The sequence below is a fragment of the Schistocerca nitens genome, chromosome 8, assembly GCF_023898315.1.
Source record: "Schistocerca nitens isolate TAMUIC-IGC-003100 chromosome 8, iqSchNite1.1, whole genome shotgun sequence".
NCBI lineage: Eukaryota > Metazoa > Arthropoda > Insecta > Orthoptera > Acrididae > Schistocerca > Schistocerca nitens.
The window spans coordinates 235,547,635-235,565,830 of NC_064621.1; the positions used below are offsets into that span (position 1 = coordinate 235,547,635).

The 18,196-nt window shown below is 40.9% G+C and overlaps 1 protein-coding gene across 1 annotated transcript in view; it reads left to right on the forward strand.

Moving 5' to 3' along the window:
* Window positions 1-18,196, forward strand: part of LOC126199250 (uncharacterized) — a 48,375-nt gene that overhangs the window by 18,728 nt on the left and 11,451 nt on the right. The window contains exons 5-6 of the mRNA XM_049936045.1: window positions 17,152-17,383; window positions 17,918-18,101. Of these exons, the coding sequence (XP_049792002.1) occupies window positions 17,152-17,383; window positions 17,918-18,101 (416 nt within the window). The remainder of the gene's footprint in view (window positions 1-17,151; window positions 17,384-17,917; window positions 18,102-18,196) is intronic.

An 18,196-nucleotide genomic window follows, 5' to 3' on the forward strand; every position in this document is an offset into this window, starting at 1 on the left:
GTACCGCTTCTCAGTCTCTGCATGCCATCGACTCCTTGAAAGTTTGTGGCTCATAAGTGACTTGTGCAAGCTACATAATATTGCAAACCAACTGTAGGGCAAAGTTAATCACGATTTCTAAGGCTCATTCCTTGTTGAGCAACTTCCTTGTTAGCATAGGGTCCTTGTGTCTTAAGCAACTTTATCATCTTCGCAAATATTGGGACGTTTTAATCATATATAATGTTGTAGGCCTTGAGTTCTGTAGAATACCCTGTGCCAGTTTAGTTGAAGACTGTCTCATGAAACAGTTAGTAGTTAGTTAGTTAGTTAGTCACATGTTCCATTGATCATTTTGCACAATGGAGCATGGTGATGTGGAACGAGTCATTTTACATTCACATCGTTTACATACGGTTACATTCTGAACTTTTCAAAGTTTTATTTTATTTTTACTATAAAAACAAAAAGATATACGTATGTGAGTTAGTCATCCCTACCCACCACCATTTACACATTACAGCAATAGAAATTCTTCTATGGAGTAGGAGTTGTCAAGGAGAAACTTTCTCACTTTGTTTTCATATTTTACTTTGCTGTCTGTCAGATTTTTTATATCATTGGGTAAGCGAACAAAATTTTCTGTTGCAGCATTCTGCACCCCTTTTTGTGCTCAAGACAACCTTAATTAGGAGTAATTAATGTCTCTTTCCTTCTGATATTGTAATTATATACCTCATTGTTCTTTTTGAACTGTACTGGATTATTTACAACAAATTTTATGAGGGAGTAAATATAATGTGTATAAGTAGTCATAATGCCAGACATCATTAAACAGATGTCTACAAGATGATCATGGGTGGGTGCCACATATTATTTTTACAGCACGTTTTTGTACAATGAAGACTCTCTCTCTTAAAGATGAGTTACCCAAAACATTATTGCATAGGAAATAATTCAATGAAAATATGCAAAATATGTCAGCTTACTGATTTTTGTCTCCCCAAGATTTCCAATGATTCTAAGCACAAATGTGCCTGAAGTAAGTTGTTTTAGGAGTTCCAAAATGTGTTTTTTCCAATTTAAATTCTCATAAATATGGACCCTGAAAAGAAATTTGAAGTTTCCACCCTGTTTATGTATTTATTATTTCCTCACCATGTGTTGCACTTATCATTGGTGTAGTACCATTAGATGTGTAGAACTGAATACTTCGTGTTTTTTTATTGAGGGTGAGACTATTTGCAGAAAACCAGTCAATGATATTTTCAAGAATTTGGTTTACCATTTCTTCTGTTTCTATACATATGCTTGGATTGAATTGCAATATTAGTCATCTGCAAAAAGAACTAATTCTTCTGGTTGTATAGTAGACGGAAGATCATTTACATGTGTGGGGAACGGTAGTGGACCTGATATTGAACATTGGGGAGCCCCATAAGTGATTCCTTCCCAGTCAGAATTTTGTCCATGGACTATATTGCTTGAATTACTAAGTACAACTTTCAGCATTCTTTTGGTTAGATATGATATTATCCATTGGTTGGCTATGCCATCAGCCCCACAAAAAAAATCATCAATTTATGTAGGCGAATACTGTGATTTACACAGTCAAATGCCTGAGAGATGTCTCAGAAAAATTAAATACCAGCCGGCATTATTTTATTATTTAATGCTTGTAAAATCTGGTGAATGAATATGTAAATGACAGTCTCAGTAGTGCAACCCTTGATTTGCTGAGGGTACTGTTGTTGGTGAGGTGAGATACTATTCTAGAATACGTAATGCTATTCTAGAATATGTAATGTTCTTAATCCTTTTTGAGGATGATACCAGCTGTGAAACAGGTCAATAGTTATTGACATCTCTCTTACCACCTTTCTTAAACAGGGGTTTAACAGAGGCATATTTTAGTCTCTCTGGAAAAATACCTAGAGTTATTGAATTAGTGATGCATTACATATTTCAGATAAGACTGGACTTATTACATGGGAGCAAATCTTTAGTGCTCTATTGGAAACACTATCAGGATCAGATGAGCTTTTATTTTTGAGAGAATGAATAATTTGCTTAATTCCAGAAGGAGAAGTTCGTTATACATTCATATGATTGAATTTTGTGAGACTTACATTTTCAACGTAGTCTGTGATTTCGCTGTTGAAATGTTATTATGAAATGCATTTGCTTCCTGTGACTCATCATTTATAGCCCTTCCATTCTGTTCAGTACTGATGTTGTCTTGTTCTGTGGCTGGTTGTCCTGCCTCTCGTTCCACTACATTCCATAGAGCCTTGTTGGAACCACTGATTTCTGACATTATGTGCCTGTTTCATGATTTTTTAATAACCTTTCTTAGTAATTTTGAGCAGTTTTTGTAGGACGCAACTACTACAGGATCCCTATTTGTTCTTGCCAAAAGATACATTTCCTTTTTTCTTTCACAAGATACTTCAACCCCTCTAGTGATCCATGGTTTTTTGCATGGCTGTTTACTGAATAGCTTGTGGGGGAAACTATTTTCAAATAATGATATGAATTTACTGCCATTTTCTTTGTTATAAAATCGTAGAGCCTGTAATTGATAAGTAACCATTGTAAACAACCATTACATCTTCTTTGATTTGCTTCAAAATTTGGCAGTGGCTAGCACACTGGACTCACATTCGGGAGGATGACTGTTCAATCCCACATCCGGCCATCCTGATTTAGGTTTTCTGTGATTTCCGTAAATCGCTCCAGGCAAATTCTGGGATGGTTCCTTTGAAAGGGCACGGCCGGCTTCCCTCCCCATCCTTCCCTAATCCAATGAGACCGATGACCTTGCTGTCTGGTCTCCTCCCCCAAACAATCCAATCCAATCCTTCAAAATCTGGATTGAAACTGTTTGGGAGGGGGGGAGGGGGCGCTCGCTCGCTCGAACCTCCTCATATGCTTGACTGATGTTTGCCTACAAAAAAAATTCTCATAAGGTATCTTATCACAATTAGGCTTACACGGACAGTGATTTAATTGTATAGACTGCCATGTTTACAGCTTCTGTGCAAAGGGTCTTTGCTAGGTAAGAACCAAGAAGCATGCCCTGTGCAAGCAGTTTCCAGTATAGACTGTATTTCACATCCAGCTTTAACATTCTGTTATGGTGTATGGGCAGCCTAGTTTTACATCTACATTTACATCTACACCTATACTCTGCAAACTACTGTGAAGTGCATGAAAGAGGGCACATCCCATTGTACCAGTTACTAGGGGTTCTTCTTGTTCCATGCACATATTGAGTGTGGAAGAATCATCGTTTAAAGGCCTCTGTCTTTGCTGTAATTAATCTAATCTTGTCCTCATGATAAGGATAAGTGGGAATTTGTAGTTTTATGAACAATGCCAGTCTGCTTGCAATGAAACTGATCATTAATGAATTTTGTTTCCTTAACAGTCCTAATAACTTTAAGCCCATTACCAGGCTGTCTTTCCACCAACTGTTGATACTCAAAGAATACAGAATCAGTTTCTCTTTTGTTCATAACAAATTGTACAAATCTGTATGAAGTACAATGATCTTCAAACACAAAATAGTGGGCTCCATCTAATATGAGTCACTGTAGGAATATATAAGATGACTTAGACAAAATTTGTAGTTGGTGTGATGCATGACAGCTTGCTCTAATTGTAGAAAAATGTTAGTTGACTGCAGAACTACACTATTGCCATCAACATACATTTCACTTAAAGACCATGAAGATAAGGTGCAAGAACATCAGAGGCATACTGCTAGATTTGTCACCAGTAGGTTCAAACACCATGCAAGTATTAAGATGATGCTTCAGGTACTCAAAAGGGAATCCCTGTAGGGAAGACAACCTTCTTTTCAAGGAGCGCTGTTGAAAAAATTTAGAGAACTGGCATTTGAGGGTGACTGCAAAGTGATTCTACTGCTGTCAACTTACATTTTGCCTAAGGTCGGTATTACACTATCAAATTTCTTTGTCAAATATCTTTGTCCAATATCTTTGTCAAAGATATTTGATAGTGTAATAGGGACTTTGTCAAATGTCGTCCAATATTTGATCAAATCTACGGCCTCGCTGTATATTTGATCAAAGAAACCGCTTGTCTTCTGTTTACTGCAATGTGACATGTTACCACATGGAGCGCTAGCATCGCTGCAGCGTTCTGTCGTCTGTAGTGTTTTTATAACCATTGCCGGTAAATACAATTGGTGTGTGCCGACAACTACAAAATTAATAAAGATGTCTGAAGCTGATGAGGCGCTTTACAACGTGAGGCACCCTGAATACAAAAATAGATTAAGAAGATTGGAGACCTGACCTGACCTAACCTAACCTAACCTAACATAACCCTCTCCTGTAGCAAGGAACCGGAGTGTTACAGTGAGCCTGTCTTCTGAAGATGTAGCAGTTCTTAAGTGAATATTGTGCTTTGTGATATGAGGATACACTTCATTGAGCACATACACAAATGTATGCTCATCCATTCTTAAGTAATTGATGTACGACTTGACGTCTTCCACTGTAAGCTCACGTAACAAGTTTTGTTGAATGCTTTTATCGTGTCGTCGTAAAACCCACGGCTTCACCCAGATTAGATTAGTTTTTCATTCCATAGATCCGTGCTGAGGAGATCCTCGTGGATGTGGAACATGTCGATTTTTTTTTTTTTTTTTTTTTTTTTTTTTTTTTTTTTTTAAAGCTGAAATAACAATACTAATAGTATGAATAAATACAATACACCATTTGTTTCTATTAAAAATTTCGCCAATGGAGTAGTAGAAGGAGTTGGCCAGTAGTAAATTTTTCAGGCTCCAGTAGTAAGTTTTTCAGGCTCCTTTTAAACTTATCTTTATTTCTAACTAAATTTTTATGTTTCCTGGCAAATTATTGAAGATGAGTGTTCCTGAGTAGTGGACCCCTTTTTGAACCATAGTAAGTGCTTTTAAGTCCTTGTGCAGATCATTTTTGTTCCTGGTATTGTATGTATGAACTGAGCTGTTTGTTGGAAAAAGAGATATATTATTTACGACAAATTTCATTAAGAAGTAAATATACTGAGAGGCAGTAGTTAGTATATCCAGTTCTTTGAAGATGTTTCCGTAGGACGTCCGTGAATTTACTCCACAAATAATACATATTACACGCTTTTGGACTCTGAAAACTTTTGTTTGACTTCAAGATTTACCCCAAAATATTATCCCATATGACATTATGGAATGAAAGTAGGCAAAGTATGCAAGCTTTTTCATTTTTATGTAGCCTATGTCTGCTAACACTCGAATTGCAAATACAGATTTGTTAAGGCCTTTCTGCAGTTCTGTGGTGTGCTCGTCCCAACTGAATTTATTATCAAGTTGTAATCCTAGGACTTTTAAGACTGTCAACCTCGTATGTATGGTTCCATTTTTCCCCCCACTTCTTTTCTGCATGTGCACACAATGCAATTGGGGTACGTACAACTGCTGCGGTTAATAACAAGTTGTTGTCAGCCATCTTGAACTTTGACGAAGAACTTGATGACAGTGTAATACCCCTTCTAGCGCTACGTCAAAGATCTTTGTCAAATATATTGGACGGAATATTGGATCACATCTTTGATCAAATCTTTGACAAAGAAATTTGATAGTGTAATACCGGCCTAAGGACCATGAAGATAGTCTTAGAGAAATTAAGACTGGCATACAGTCAGTCATTTTTCCCTGGCTCTATTTGTGAGTGTTTAATATTTCTTTTTGTTGGATCTAAAATTTAAAAAAACCTCTCCACACTGGCCTGATTTAGCTTCACTGATCAGGATAGTAAAAACATGTGTATATTAAAGGAATTTTCATTCACAAAGCAGGCTTATCACATTCACACAGTTCAATACTGTTCTTTCCTGATTAAATTGAGCTTAACTTAAATTCCATAAGGCAGTCAAGCAATTTCGAAGTCTTGGTGCGACGAAAATTTCCTGCAAACATTTGTAATAATTATTAACTTTCGGTGATCACATGGGGAAGACCGGAGATCTGCTGGTAAGACCGTGTTAACCTGTTTATTGAAGTAACTGGATATCTTGAGCATACAAAATGGCAGGTTCGTCCAGTGTAAATCAGACATTCCCCACTGATCCCGTGCAACACAGCATAGTAAGCAGACACTGTCAATAATAATCAGTTAAATAATACGTGAACACACTTTAGTTTAGTTCATGTATTAAATTCCTTCTCATACAGAATCTCATCAAGATGGCGACTAGCTCAACAATACATACATATAAATCCTCCTCCTTTCATGGCTAATTGGCAAGCATTCCTTCATTCTTTTCATAAGAGAAAACATAGATAGCAGAGAAGCTATTCCATGGAGTAAATAGACGCTCCAAGGAATAATAGGGCTTGAAACTACTTTGCATTGATAATCATCGTATATTAAAGTTTAGGAATCGGTAAGATAAGAAGAGATATTTCGAGATATGTACTGAGTTATATAATTTATAAAATTTCTGAAAATATCGCGGAGAGACATTACAAGTGGAACAGGAGAGGAAATGACCAATAGTGGTACAAGGTACCCTCTGCCATGCACTGTATGGTGGTTTGTAGTGTATTCGTGTAAAGCATTTTATTTTAATTTTTGAATCAAACTGCAGTCAGCCAATTTCATCAAGTTTTGTAAGTTAACATGTGCCAACCTCTGATAGCTTAACAGATATAATTAAGATGATGCAGAGTTTGCTTGTTCAGTATTTTCCATACAGAACAACATTTTGCCAATTGCCACTGGCTCCCAGTATGTAAATTCATTCTTACTGTTGTTAAACTTTACTGCTTGTGCTGTATTCTTTATCCAGCCAATTTCAGGTTGGGTCTGGTACGGTACTTCTCAAGATTTGTGGAGAACCAACCCTATTCTTATATAGACTGTTGTTAGGAAGGGGTTGTCATGGATGATGTTGCTCCAGTTGATTGATATTAGTTTGAATTGAATTGTCTACATTAAAAGAAGAAAATTAGCTACTGACCGTATTAATTCCTTGTACAGCAGTTACGGAGCTTGTTGCAATAATCTCTTCTTCTTTTTCTTTTTTTGTTTTTTTGTTGTCACAACTACTTCCTATCTCACAGTGTTTTGTCACAAGTACTTCACACATCCCACTTGCATTCATCTCAGGTATGGAGTTGGGGCATCATCGTGACAAGAAACAAAGCTCAGGATGTCACATTTTCAGGAACATATGTGATTCTATTCCATTCCATTCTATTGAAAAAGATCATCTTCAACAGCAGCTAATGTACCACAACCAGCATCAAGTGAGGTGGCACAGTTGTTAGCACACTTCACTCGCATTTGACTTGATGACAGTTCAAACTCGCATCTGTCCATCCTGATTTAGTTTTCTGAGATTTCCCTAGATCACTTTAGAGATATGCCAGGATGGTTCCTTTGAAAGATCACAGCAGATTTCCTTACCCATCCTTCCCTGTGCAATGGGGCCAATGACCTTGCTGTTTGGTCCCCTCCCCGAAATCGACCAACCAACCACAACCAGCCTTTGCAGAACAGTTTAACACAGTCTGTTATCCTACACAATTCCTGGTAGCAACAAACATACGCGTAGTCTGTAGAATGTTGAGTCTCGTCGCTCCCGTCTTTTGAAGGAATGCAGTTGACTTCTGCACAGCTGCTACTTTGAATTTGGCTTTAATAGTATGTATTATGTCCAACTCCAGAGGCTGCAAATGGCTTGTGCAGTTTGGAGGAAGGAATACAATATTTACATTCTTCAGAAATGATGTTTCCTTGGGTTGTAAATGTCATCAGTCAGTAATAAGTACTATTTTCCTCCGTGCTGCACCTGTCTGAAGAATCTTATAAAGATTTCTGACATCATCCAGGTGCTACTGTTGTATGCTTAAGTACAAGGAGGCGCTTCGATGTTTTTGAAAAACCTATGAGTTTAAAATTTTCCTATTATTAGAGGGGACAACTTTTCACTTCCATCATGATTTACACACAGTAACTGTCAATCTTTGCTTGTTTACCTCTGAGACATTTTTATCCCTTAACAGAATGTATTTTTGCAGGAAGTAAATTATAAAAGATGCCAATTTCGTTTGTGTTGTGAAAATATCTCTGGGCTCATAACTCTGTACTCATTGTGGCAAAGTAATGGTCTTCCAATAGTTTACGTTTTGTACATCTACAGCCATACTTTCACCACTTACGCATTGAAATGAAAGATTATGAAGTCTTTTAAAATGATCCATCCAGCTGTCTGTTGTTTTTGAGTATGCTACTGTTGTGACTCGCCGATTATTCAAAGCGCCGCCGCGCAATTACGCGCGTCCTCTACGTACGGCGCTGTCTGCCAGCCATGCAGCAGCTGCGCCACCTAAGCAGCCAGCCGAGCAGCGGCCACTAGACTGGGACTCGGTGCTCATTCGAATGCTAACATGTACACATGTCTTGCTTGTTAACTTACTCTGTGACTTATATGTGTTGTGTCGTTCTGAAATATATGTGTTAAACTTGACGTTATAACAATTGGCGATGAGGTAGTAGATTTTTCCTTTTCACCGTTGACCCACAGGTTTCCATGGCTACTGTCGAGTAAGTATTGCAAAATCTCCTTGAACAGCAAACGCTTCTAACAGCGGCGATCCGCGATTTCGTCGCGGCGTCAAATGCGGGGCGTTTGTAGTCGTTGGCTGTACCTCCTTTTCATCCTTACGACGAGACGGCGGAAGACTGGGCTGATTATGAAAATCGTCTTCGACAGCACTTCTTGGCATTTCATGTCACGGACGAACAACCATGTAAGTCTCTGTTCCTCTCCTGGGTTTCACCTCAAATGTATCAGTTGTTGTCGCAATTGGCTCCTTTGAAGGATCCTGCGTCTTTGTCCTTCGCTGAAATGTGCTCACTTCTGTCTGTCTATTTTCAAAAGCAAACGCATATGGTAGCCTCTCGTGTTGCCTATTATCGTTGTCAAAAACAATCGAATCAATCCTATCGCGCTTGGGCTGCTGAACTTCACGGCCTCAGTCGAAAGTGTCCATTTGTTACTGACGTTCACAAAGAATCCTATGCCGATTCCGTGGTACGGGATGCTATTATCCGGTCGGCGCCCGACAAAGAAGTTCGGCAACGTGCCCTTCAGTTGGCAAATCCGACTCTAGATGAAGTTCTCTCCATTGCGCAGTCTTTTGAAATTTATCGCGCCACTGGGGCGCAAATACAGGCATGGGGTGATGTCGGGGAAATACAATCTCTGTGCGCTGTTGACGGCGCGTGCAGTGCGTCCCCGCCAGCCGACGTGGCCGCAGTGCGCTCCCACGCGCAGCCTCGGCCTAACCGTAAACAACCCGCTAAGAAACTGCAGCAAAACCCCTGGCAACTTCCTTCATGTCCGCAGTGTTTTACGAAACATTCACGCGAGGATTGTCCCCAACCTTAGGCTGTGTGTCACAATTGCAAAAAGAAAGGTCATGTGTCTTCCGTTTGCAAATCTGACCGCATACATGAACATGACGATGATTCTGATTCTGTGTTGTCTGTCAATTGCACTTCTTCCCTTTCAGGGACGTTATTCCTCACTGTCCAAATCCTTGTTCGAGATGTTCACATGCAGGTGGATACCGGTTCTGCTGCCACTATAATTAATTCTCAGACGTATCTTCAGTTGGGTTCTCCTCTCCTGTCACCTGTCACTCGGCAATTATGGACTTACAATAAACAGAAGATTTCTCTCTTGGGACAGTTTCATGCTGAGGTATCTTACAAATCCGTCGTTCGCGCTGTTCCCATATTTGTGGTCGACCAGAGCAATGCAGAAAATCCTTTTGATTTCAATGCCTTTCGCGTTTTTCGGTTCTCCATAGATGACTCTGTCAGTATTGTCTCTGATGCTATTCCTTATGCTCAACTGGATTCCTTGTCGACGACGTTTTCGTCCCTTTTTTTCTGCTGGGTTAGGCCGTGCAAACGACTTTGAAGCTCATATCACGTTCAAACCCACTGCTCGGCCTAAGTTTTTTTCGGGCTCAGCCCATTCCTGTGGCCCTTTGTGATCGGGTAAAATGGGAGTTTGATAGTCTCACTACTTCAGGGGTCTTGCTTCCTGTCACTTCCAGTGAGTGGTCCTCTCCTCTCGTGGTTGCTAAGCCAAATGGTGATATTCGTCTCTGTGGCGATTTCAAAGCCACTGTAAATGCTCAATGCGTCATCGACACTTACCCTATGCCCCGTCCTGAAGAACTGTTCACTAAACTTGCTGGAGGCCAGTATTTTTCTAAAATTGACCTTTTAGAAGCATATCATCAACTTCCTCTCGACGCTGCTTCCCGGCAGTTTCTGGTCCTTAACATGCCTTTCGGCCTCTATCAATACCAACGCTTGCCATTCGGGGTTGCTAGTGCCCCTGTTCTCTTTCAGCGATTCTTGGACAATTATTGCTCCATGTCCCTGGGTGTATCAATTACATGGACGACATTGTTGTCACTGGCTCCACCACTGAAGAACATCTTCAAAATCTCCGCACACTTTTTCATGTCTTACAGACTGCCGGTCTTAAGTGTAATCTTCAGAAATCACAATTTTTTCAGGCATATATCACGTACTTGGGGTTTCAACTCTCTCGGGATGGTATCCGTCCGCTTCAGCAAACTGTCGCTGCGATTGATGCCCTTCCTCGCCCTACATCTGTTAAGGAACTGCAGGCCTTCTTGGGGAAAATAGCATACTATGACAAGTTTTTACCGTCTGCGGCTTTGGTGGCTCAGCCGTTGCATCGCCTGTTGCATAAAAACGTGCCTTTTCACTGGTCCGCGTCATGCGATGCAGCTTTCCAAAAATTGAAGACTATGCTGAAACAGGCCCCGTGCCTGGCTACTTATCGACCTGGCCACCATCTTGTTCTTGCCACAGACGCCTCTCAATACAGGGTCGGTGCAGTCCTTGCGCACCATTTTTCTGACGGTTCGGAACAACCCATTGCTTATGCCTCCAAAATGCTCACGAATGCTCAACAAAAGTATTCTCAAATTGAAAAAGAAGCTTTGGCCATTATTTATGCTCTTCATAAGTTTGGTGTTTTTCTCTATGGCTCAAAATTTCATCTTGTTATGGATCACAAACCACTTGTTTCCTTGTTTCATCCATCAACGTCACTTCCCGACAAGGCTGCACACCGCCTCCAGCGTTGGGCTCTTTATTTGTCTCGTTTCAACATGCAAATGCTGATGCTCTGTCTCGCCTTCCCATGGGTCCTGATCAGGCATTCGATAGGAACGAACTTTTGTGTTTCCACCTGGATGTTGCCAAGCAGCGGGTTGTGGACGGGTTCCCCATCACTGGGGACAGGCTGGCGGCTGCTGCGGGTTCTGACCCTACCCTCTCCCGGGTTTTACGCTGTATTCAGAAGGGTTGGCCAGATTGCCCGTCCGCTAAGACTTCTGATCTGTTGCGGAACTACTACGCTTTGCGCTACCGCCTCACGGCTAGGGATGGTGTTATCCTCCTTTCCACTGACGATGCTTCGCCACGTGTTATGGTACATGCGTCTTTGCGTGCTTCGATCTTGCGCCTCCTTCACCAAGGGCACTGGGGTGTGTCTTGCACAAAATCTCTGGCGCGCCGTCATGTGTACTGGCCTGGCATCAACTCTCAAATAGCACACATGGTCGCTGCCTGCGGCCCTTGTGCGTCACAGGCCGCTGCCCCGAAGTCATCTTTGTCACCGTGGCCTTCACCTGAGAAGCCCTGGGAGCGCACTCGTGCTGACTTTGCGGGACCCTTTTTAGGTACTTATTGGCTCCTCGTAATTGACGCCTACTCTAACTTACCTTTCATTGTCCGTTGCACGTCGCCTGCCACCGCGGCAACCACCAGTGCTCTCGCCCGCATTTTTTCTTTGGAAGGCCTCCCCTCTACTCTTGTTACTGATAATGGTCCGCAATTTGCCTCTTCCGAATTTGTGGATTTTTGTGCTCGTCACGGCGTTATGCATGTCACGGCCCCGCCGTTCCATCCACAATCCAACGGTGAGGCTGAACGACTGGTCCGCACATTTAAGGCTCAGATGCGGAAACTTCTGACTTCTTCTGCTGCTGATGATGCGCTTCTCCAGTTTCTGGCGTCTTACTGTTTCACCCCCATGGGCGACCACAGCCCGGCTGAGCTCTTACATGGCCGACAGCCCTGCACGCTACTTCATCTTCTGCGGCCTTCCACCTCACGGCTGCGGGTGCCTTCACTTGGCCGGTTCACTGCCGACGACCTCGTCTGGGTACGGGGATATGGCAGGCGGCCAAAATGGGGCCCGGGCCACATCTTACGACACCGTGGCAGACGCCTGTATGAAATGCAGACGGACACGGGTGTTGCAGTGCGTCATTCGGACCAGCTTCGGCCTCGTGTGCTGGCAATGCCTGTTCCGAATGCCGCTACACCACCTTTGGCTCTACCTGACGCTCGGGATCTTGGCATCTCTCAATACTCACAATGCAACCCTCTCACCGTCATCGCGATGCCAGCACAAGAACGGACGCCACCAGGAGATGCGCCCATGCAGGAACCGGATGACCATCCTCTGTCAGAGCAAATCTACTCGCCTCCTCCTCCTCCTCCTCCTCCTCCTCCTCCTCCAACGGACGCCGACACATAGCCCATGTCTCCTGTCATATCAACTGGACTTGCCGCAACGGGCAGATTGGTGCATGGGGCCGCAGCAGATTCGACCCCTACGTCTCCTGTCATCTCGACCCGTTATCATCGGGGACACTTCCGTCCGTACGGGAAGCCTCCTCCTCGAGACTTTATGGCGAGTCAAACAACGCCTATGGACGTTAGCCATCTCCAGGACACCTCCATCAAGACTAGTGCACCAATTTCAAAGGCGGGAAAAGTGTTGTGACTCGCCGATCATTCAAAGTGCCGCCGCGCAATTACACGCATCCTCTACGTGCGGCGCTGTCTGCCTGCCATGCAGCAGCTGCGCCACCTAAGCGGCCAGCCGAGCAGCGGCCGCTAGACTGGGTCTCGGTGCTCATTCGAATGCTAACGTGTACACATGTCTTGCTTGTTAACTTACTCTGTGACTTATATGTGTTGTGTCGTTCTGAAATATATGTGTTAAACTTGACGTTATAACAGCTACACAATTTAAAAAAAGCATCAGATCATACTTTCCTGCCCTATGGAAATTTTTGTGTTATGATTGTCTTTGACATCATGGATGATCATCTGCTTTTGCTGAACTGTTAGCTCTGTGTATTTGCAGACTATAACTCTAAAAATAATTTTTTTTGGCAAATTGAACAATAAACAACTACATGTCTCAGCTTATGCATCGTACACTCAGTGATTGTGATGTAAGATCACATGACCAAGACCGCATTGTAGAAAGGGGGGAAACAGCTTTTTGATTGGTTCATTGCATTTCCCAATATCACTACCAAGGAATTACCTACAGACCAAAAAGACTATAATCTAGAAGTGTGTTGACAGGAAGAATCTATTTCCATTTACTGCCATTGCGAAATATGACCTGTGTGAAACTGAAATAAATTAGAAACTCACTTGGACATGTTAAGAATTGCGCAAAACTTGGATTTTAATACGTAGAATGTTTCATGTTGATTCCTTAAAAGTGGACTTTTTGTTAAGGTGGGGTTTGTTAAAAGTGGAAAGCAGTAACATTGTTTTTATGGGAGTTTCCCAGGAGTGACAGAAATATTCGTTAAATGGTAGAATTACTTAAAAGTGAGTTCACTGATATGAGGCTTTACTGTAAATGCACACAAACATTCGAAGATAACCAGCAGAATAGGCTATACTACTGAATATTTTGTCTCATATAATCACTTGAGAATGAGGATAGAGCTAATCAAAGAAGTGACAAGTGGTGTCAACTTTTACTGTGGATGAATAATTGCTGTTGATAGTCATGGTGTCAACAGTGAAACTCAATTACTTTTAATGCTGTCATTGTTCTTGCAGCAGATATGAGGACAGTTTATTAATGAAACATTTTAGAGCAATATAGGACAGTTTCATTAATACACTTTTTAGAGCAATCTAGGGCAGATAAGTCTCCATTATAGAGAATTTCCAGGCCACAAAGTGATAGTATTTGTCTGTTTATAATTCAGATATATGATGCCACAGAGTGGTTGCGTGGATAGATTGACATAGGAAGAGAGTAGAGGATAGGGCATGTAGAAATGGAGAAAATGAGTGGGGCAAGCAAAATTTAAAAAAAATGTCTGGGAAGACATACTGCTCATATCTACTTACCCTTTTTTGCTAAGTGTGATCAGTGCCAAGCATCACCTGTTCTGTAATCCTATCCCTTCTTCTTCAGTAGTTGCATAGAACACACATAGTAAAACATCATCAGACGCTTTCTTTGTAGAAACACACAGTAAATGCAGTACAGTTGTCTGTATAAAAATGTACCGAGCAAAATCTATACAGGATAAGTATGAGGTGTCATCAAAAGTACCAGGAATTTTTGCGTTTTTATTTATTCATCATCACCCCCATCAACTTTGCCCCCTTTCACAATAATCCTCCTCATATATATCATCTTGTGCCAACTCTTTTTCCAGTCTTGAAAGCACTCTGGAACTCGTATTTTGTTACAGTGTTCAGCTTCTTCAGCGATTCTGTTTTTATCTCATCAGTGGTGGCAAAATGATGTCCTTTCATGATTCTCTTCGCCCACGAGGAGTAAAAAAGTCGCAGGGGGCCACATCCAATGAATACAGAGGCCGAGGCAACATAATGTGTAGCGGTTCTGCCTGTTTTATTTATTTTATTTGTTTGTCCTCAGTGTTGATCACTACACTGGCTGAAAATTGGGATTTGTGTTTTGGGCACTGACTACTGTAAATAATGTAGCCGACATATGCACAGCTGCATTGCACAGTCTTTTACTTGCACTGTTTACACAACTCTCCCAATAATACACAGTTATATATGTATGGCCAGTGCACTATTGTTTAAACTTTCCATGAGCCTCATTAATAGTTTTCAGGAGAAACTTCACATACTGCTACAATAGTTTTCTGTTGAACATCTATGAGCAGTAAAAACATAACCACAAAGTTCACAATTCTTGAAGAATAATCAGGTCTGTATGGAGCAGACACTGTCACTGTTTTTACACACGGCCTAATTATTTAACATTTATTCCACAGTTAATTTGAAGCATTATTGTTGTTCTCGCCAACACAGGTTACTCATCTGAAACTCGGCTGTGGACTGACTGTCTCATGGCCAACAATCGGACCCTTATATATCATCACAATAATAGGCCCTGAAACTACACATTGTTTAAAGTGAAATATTCAGAAATTACAATTAAAACTTAACTCATTAAATTAACTGAATACATCGAAAAATTGCGTATTTTTACCAGTTTCTTCTACTGCAAGAGTTAGGCCAAATTATTTGTTTAAACCATGAAATTAAGAAATATCATTACAAAAACAAATGACAATAAACTAAATATTCAGAATGCAAACATACATCAGGAACATATATACCCCCTCCCTCCCCTCCGTGTGTGTGTGTGTGTGTGTGTGTGTGTGTGTGTGTGTGTGTGTGTGTGTGTGTGTGTGTGTGTGTGTGTGTGTGTGGGCACGCGTGCATGCTCTCTCTCTTTTTCTCCGAATATTACATGAAAAACAGACGGTCCCTGCTGCATTACAGCAGATGTCAGTGTATACATTTACATGATGCTGAAGTTATTGTGTGTGCTGAATCTGTTTATGCATTCGCTTCAAATCTTAGCTACCAGAGATATGATGCCTTGAATTTTTCATTATACATTGTTATGTGATTTGCTATTTTATGGGTAGGCTGTGTGTTTGTATTTTCCTTTTTTCCTTACAGTGTTTGGCAGATACGCAGAGAGAGGGGGGGGGGGGGTTCATGTAATAATTCTGAGGCTGTAGTGTACAGATCTCAAGCTACTGACTTGTTTATCCAGAGTATCTCTCCCCTCGTGATATTTCTTTCTTGCTTTTGTAGACTTTATCTCCCGTGCAGTTTGCCTGTGCTTGAGATGGAAATCATACTTATCTAATTCCAATAAGCTACCGAACTACAGAAGTCATTCTCTGAAGAATGTGCATATATATTCTTCCAACTTATACAACTTTAAAACACGCTATATATACAACTGTCTGCCAGTGTGATTTGTTAATTACATCAAGTGTTGCAAATTGATAGATGGTTAATAGTCAGCTCTCTACCAGACTTCAGAGGAGACTCTAGAGCTGATCTAACTCTTCTTTCTTCTCATGACATAATCTATTTTCATGGTGTGTGCTATTCCATGGAGTGCAATTTGTTTCTGAAGCAGGAGTGCAGCTGCATGGAGTGATTGCCAAACCAGCAGGTGCTGCAAAGTGTGACCAAGCTGCCAGCACCACCTCCTCCTTGCAGAAATGCTGTGTATATCACAGTCATTAACATGAATAAGCAGTAAGAATTCTCCACACAATATGCGTGTCCAATCAAATTTAACTGTAAGTTTCACGATCATCTTTGTGTCAGTACTATAAGCATTGTGCAACACACAACTTCTCTGAAGTGGTATGTTACATCTCAGTGTGTGTACATACTCTCAAAAGAAGCAGAAAACTGCTGACATTTGGTTTGTGTTCATATGTGGGTGTGTTGGCAAGGAATGAGTTATTTTTACGTAGGTGTTCTGTAGCTGGTGAGAAAAGATGAACTTCTGTACCAGTCGAAATTTGTTTCTTTGGCCACAGTTTGCTGTACAATGTCAGCAAATAGAAATTTATGTGATATAAGTTTGTGTAAGTAGATAAACTATACTAACTATTCACAATATATGAATACTGAGAAAATTATTACAGCTCATTTCTCAGAACAGTGACATAGACTTGTGACTAATAGTGAAATAATGTAATGAAAGTTGCTAACTGTTGGACACTAGACTGTCCTGACTTTATTATTAACATGTATTTTTTGTGTGATTAAGTAGCTGTGGGCTAACTTACATGCTGCTTTTAGTGTGTGGTCTGTTGTTTATGTGAACAGTGATGGATCTGCAGAGAGACTTATAGCGATTATGTATTCTCATGTGTTTGATCACTAAAGTATAAATAGTAGTGGAATATGACCACTGAGAGCACTTATTTTGTTTCAGGCTGCTAATGGAAGTTTCACAGGAGCATGAGATGACACTTCAAATACAGAAGGAGTCCGCAGAGCCTATCAGTAAGACACCATCAGCACCACACAGTGCTGTTGTGCCTTCCTCTATTCAGGCTGGAGGTCTGTCGAGTGGATCACTGCAGGGTCCTCGTGTCGCTCTGAAACAACCTTCATCACGTGTAGACGGTCGCCAGGCTAACAGGCACAATCCACTTGTGCAAACTGTAAGCAGTTCATTTGTTCTGTAGTACAATATTCTTGAGTTAGACATAATATTTCCATCTAATGAGAATAAGGAACTGTGTTGCTGCTTAGTTTAAAGTAGAGTTACCATTGTTCCAGCCAGTTTGGCTTTTAGTGATCAGGGAAAGAAAGGCTCTGGCTGAAGTGTTCTGACTGTCTCTTCCAAGGTATAGTGATTTCATAGATTCAATGTATCTGAATTGTTTGAAAAAAAAAATCACCAACACTAGGATTTCGTAAGTTTTCTTTGATACAGCTTGAGACTAAGTAAAAGAAAACTTCTACATACAGGCTGGCTGCAAATTTCCTAAACAGAGTTACCAAATTTAAAAAGTACTAAGTGTCATGAATATAAAATTTGTTTTTTGTAAACAAAGAGAGAGTAGTAGTTTCCTCTACACTGTTACTTCTAAAATGTACTGACAGTAATTATCTGTTAGTCACCAAATCTTTGTAGTAAAATATTAAAATATTTCATCTTCTATATAACTCATATTTATTCATGTTTGTTTCAGAATTCAAATTCAAAGACTGATAGGCACCAGCCTACAAAAGTGCATGCTCATATTTCCACTCGTAGCATGCCTGGTAATGGAAATGGAGGCTCTTTTGATTCTGAAGGTCTTTTCGATTTGGATGGCATGGATGATACCAGCCCTGGAGAAATACTTCAGTCTGAGGATGAAACAGATACTGATGGTGTGTGACAGTATTTTATTATTATTATTATTCTTTACTTTCTCAGACGTTAAGTCTGGTTAAAAATGAAAAATGACGCGGACCTTGATCAGGCG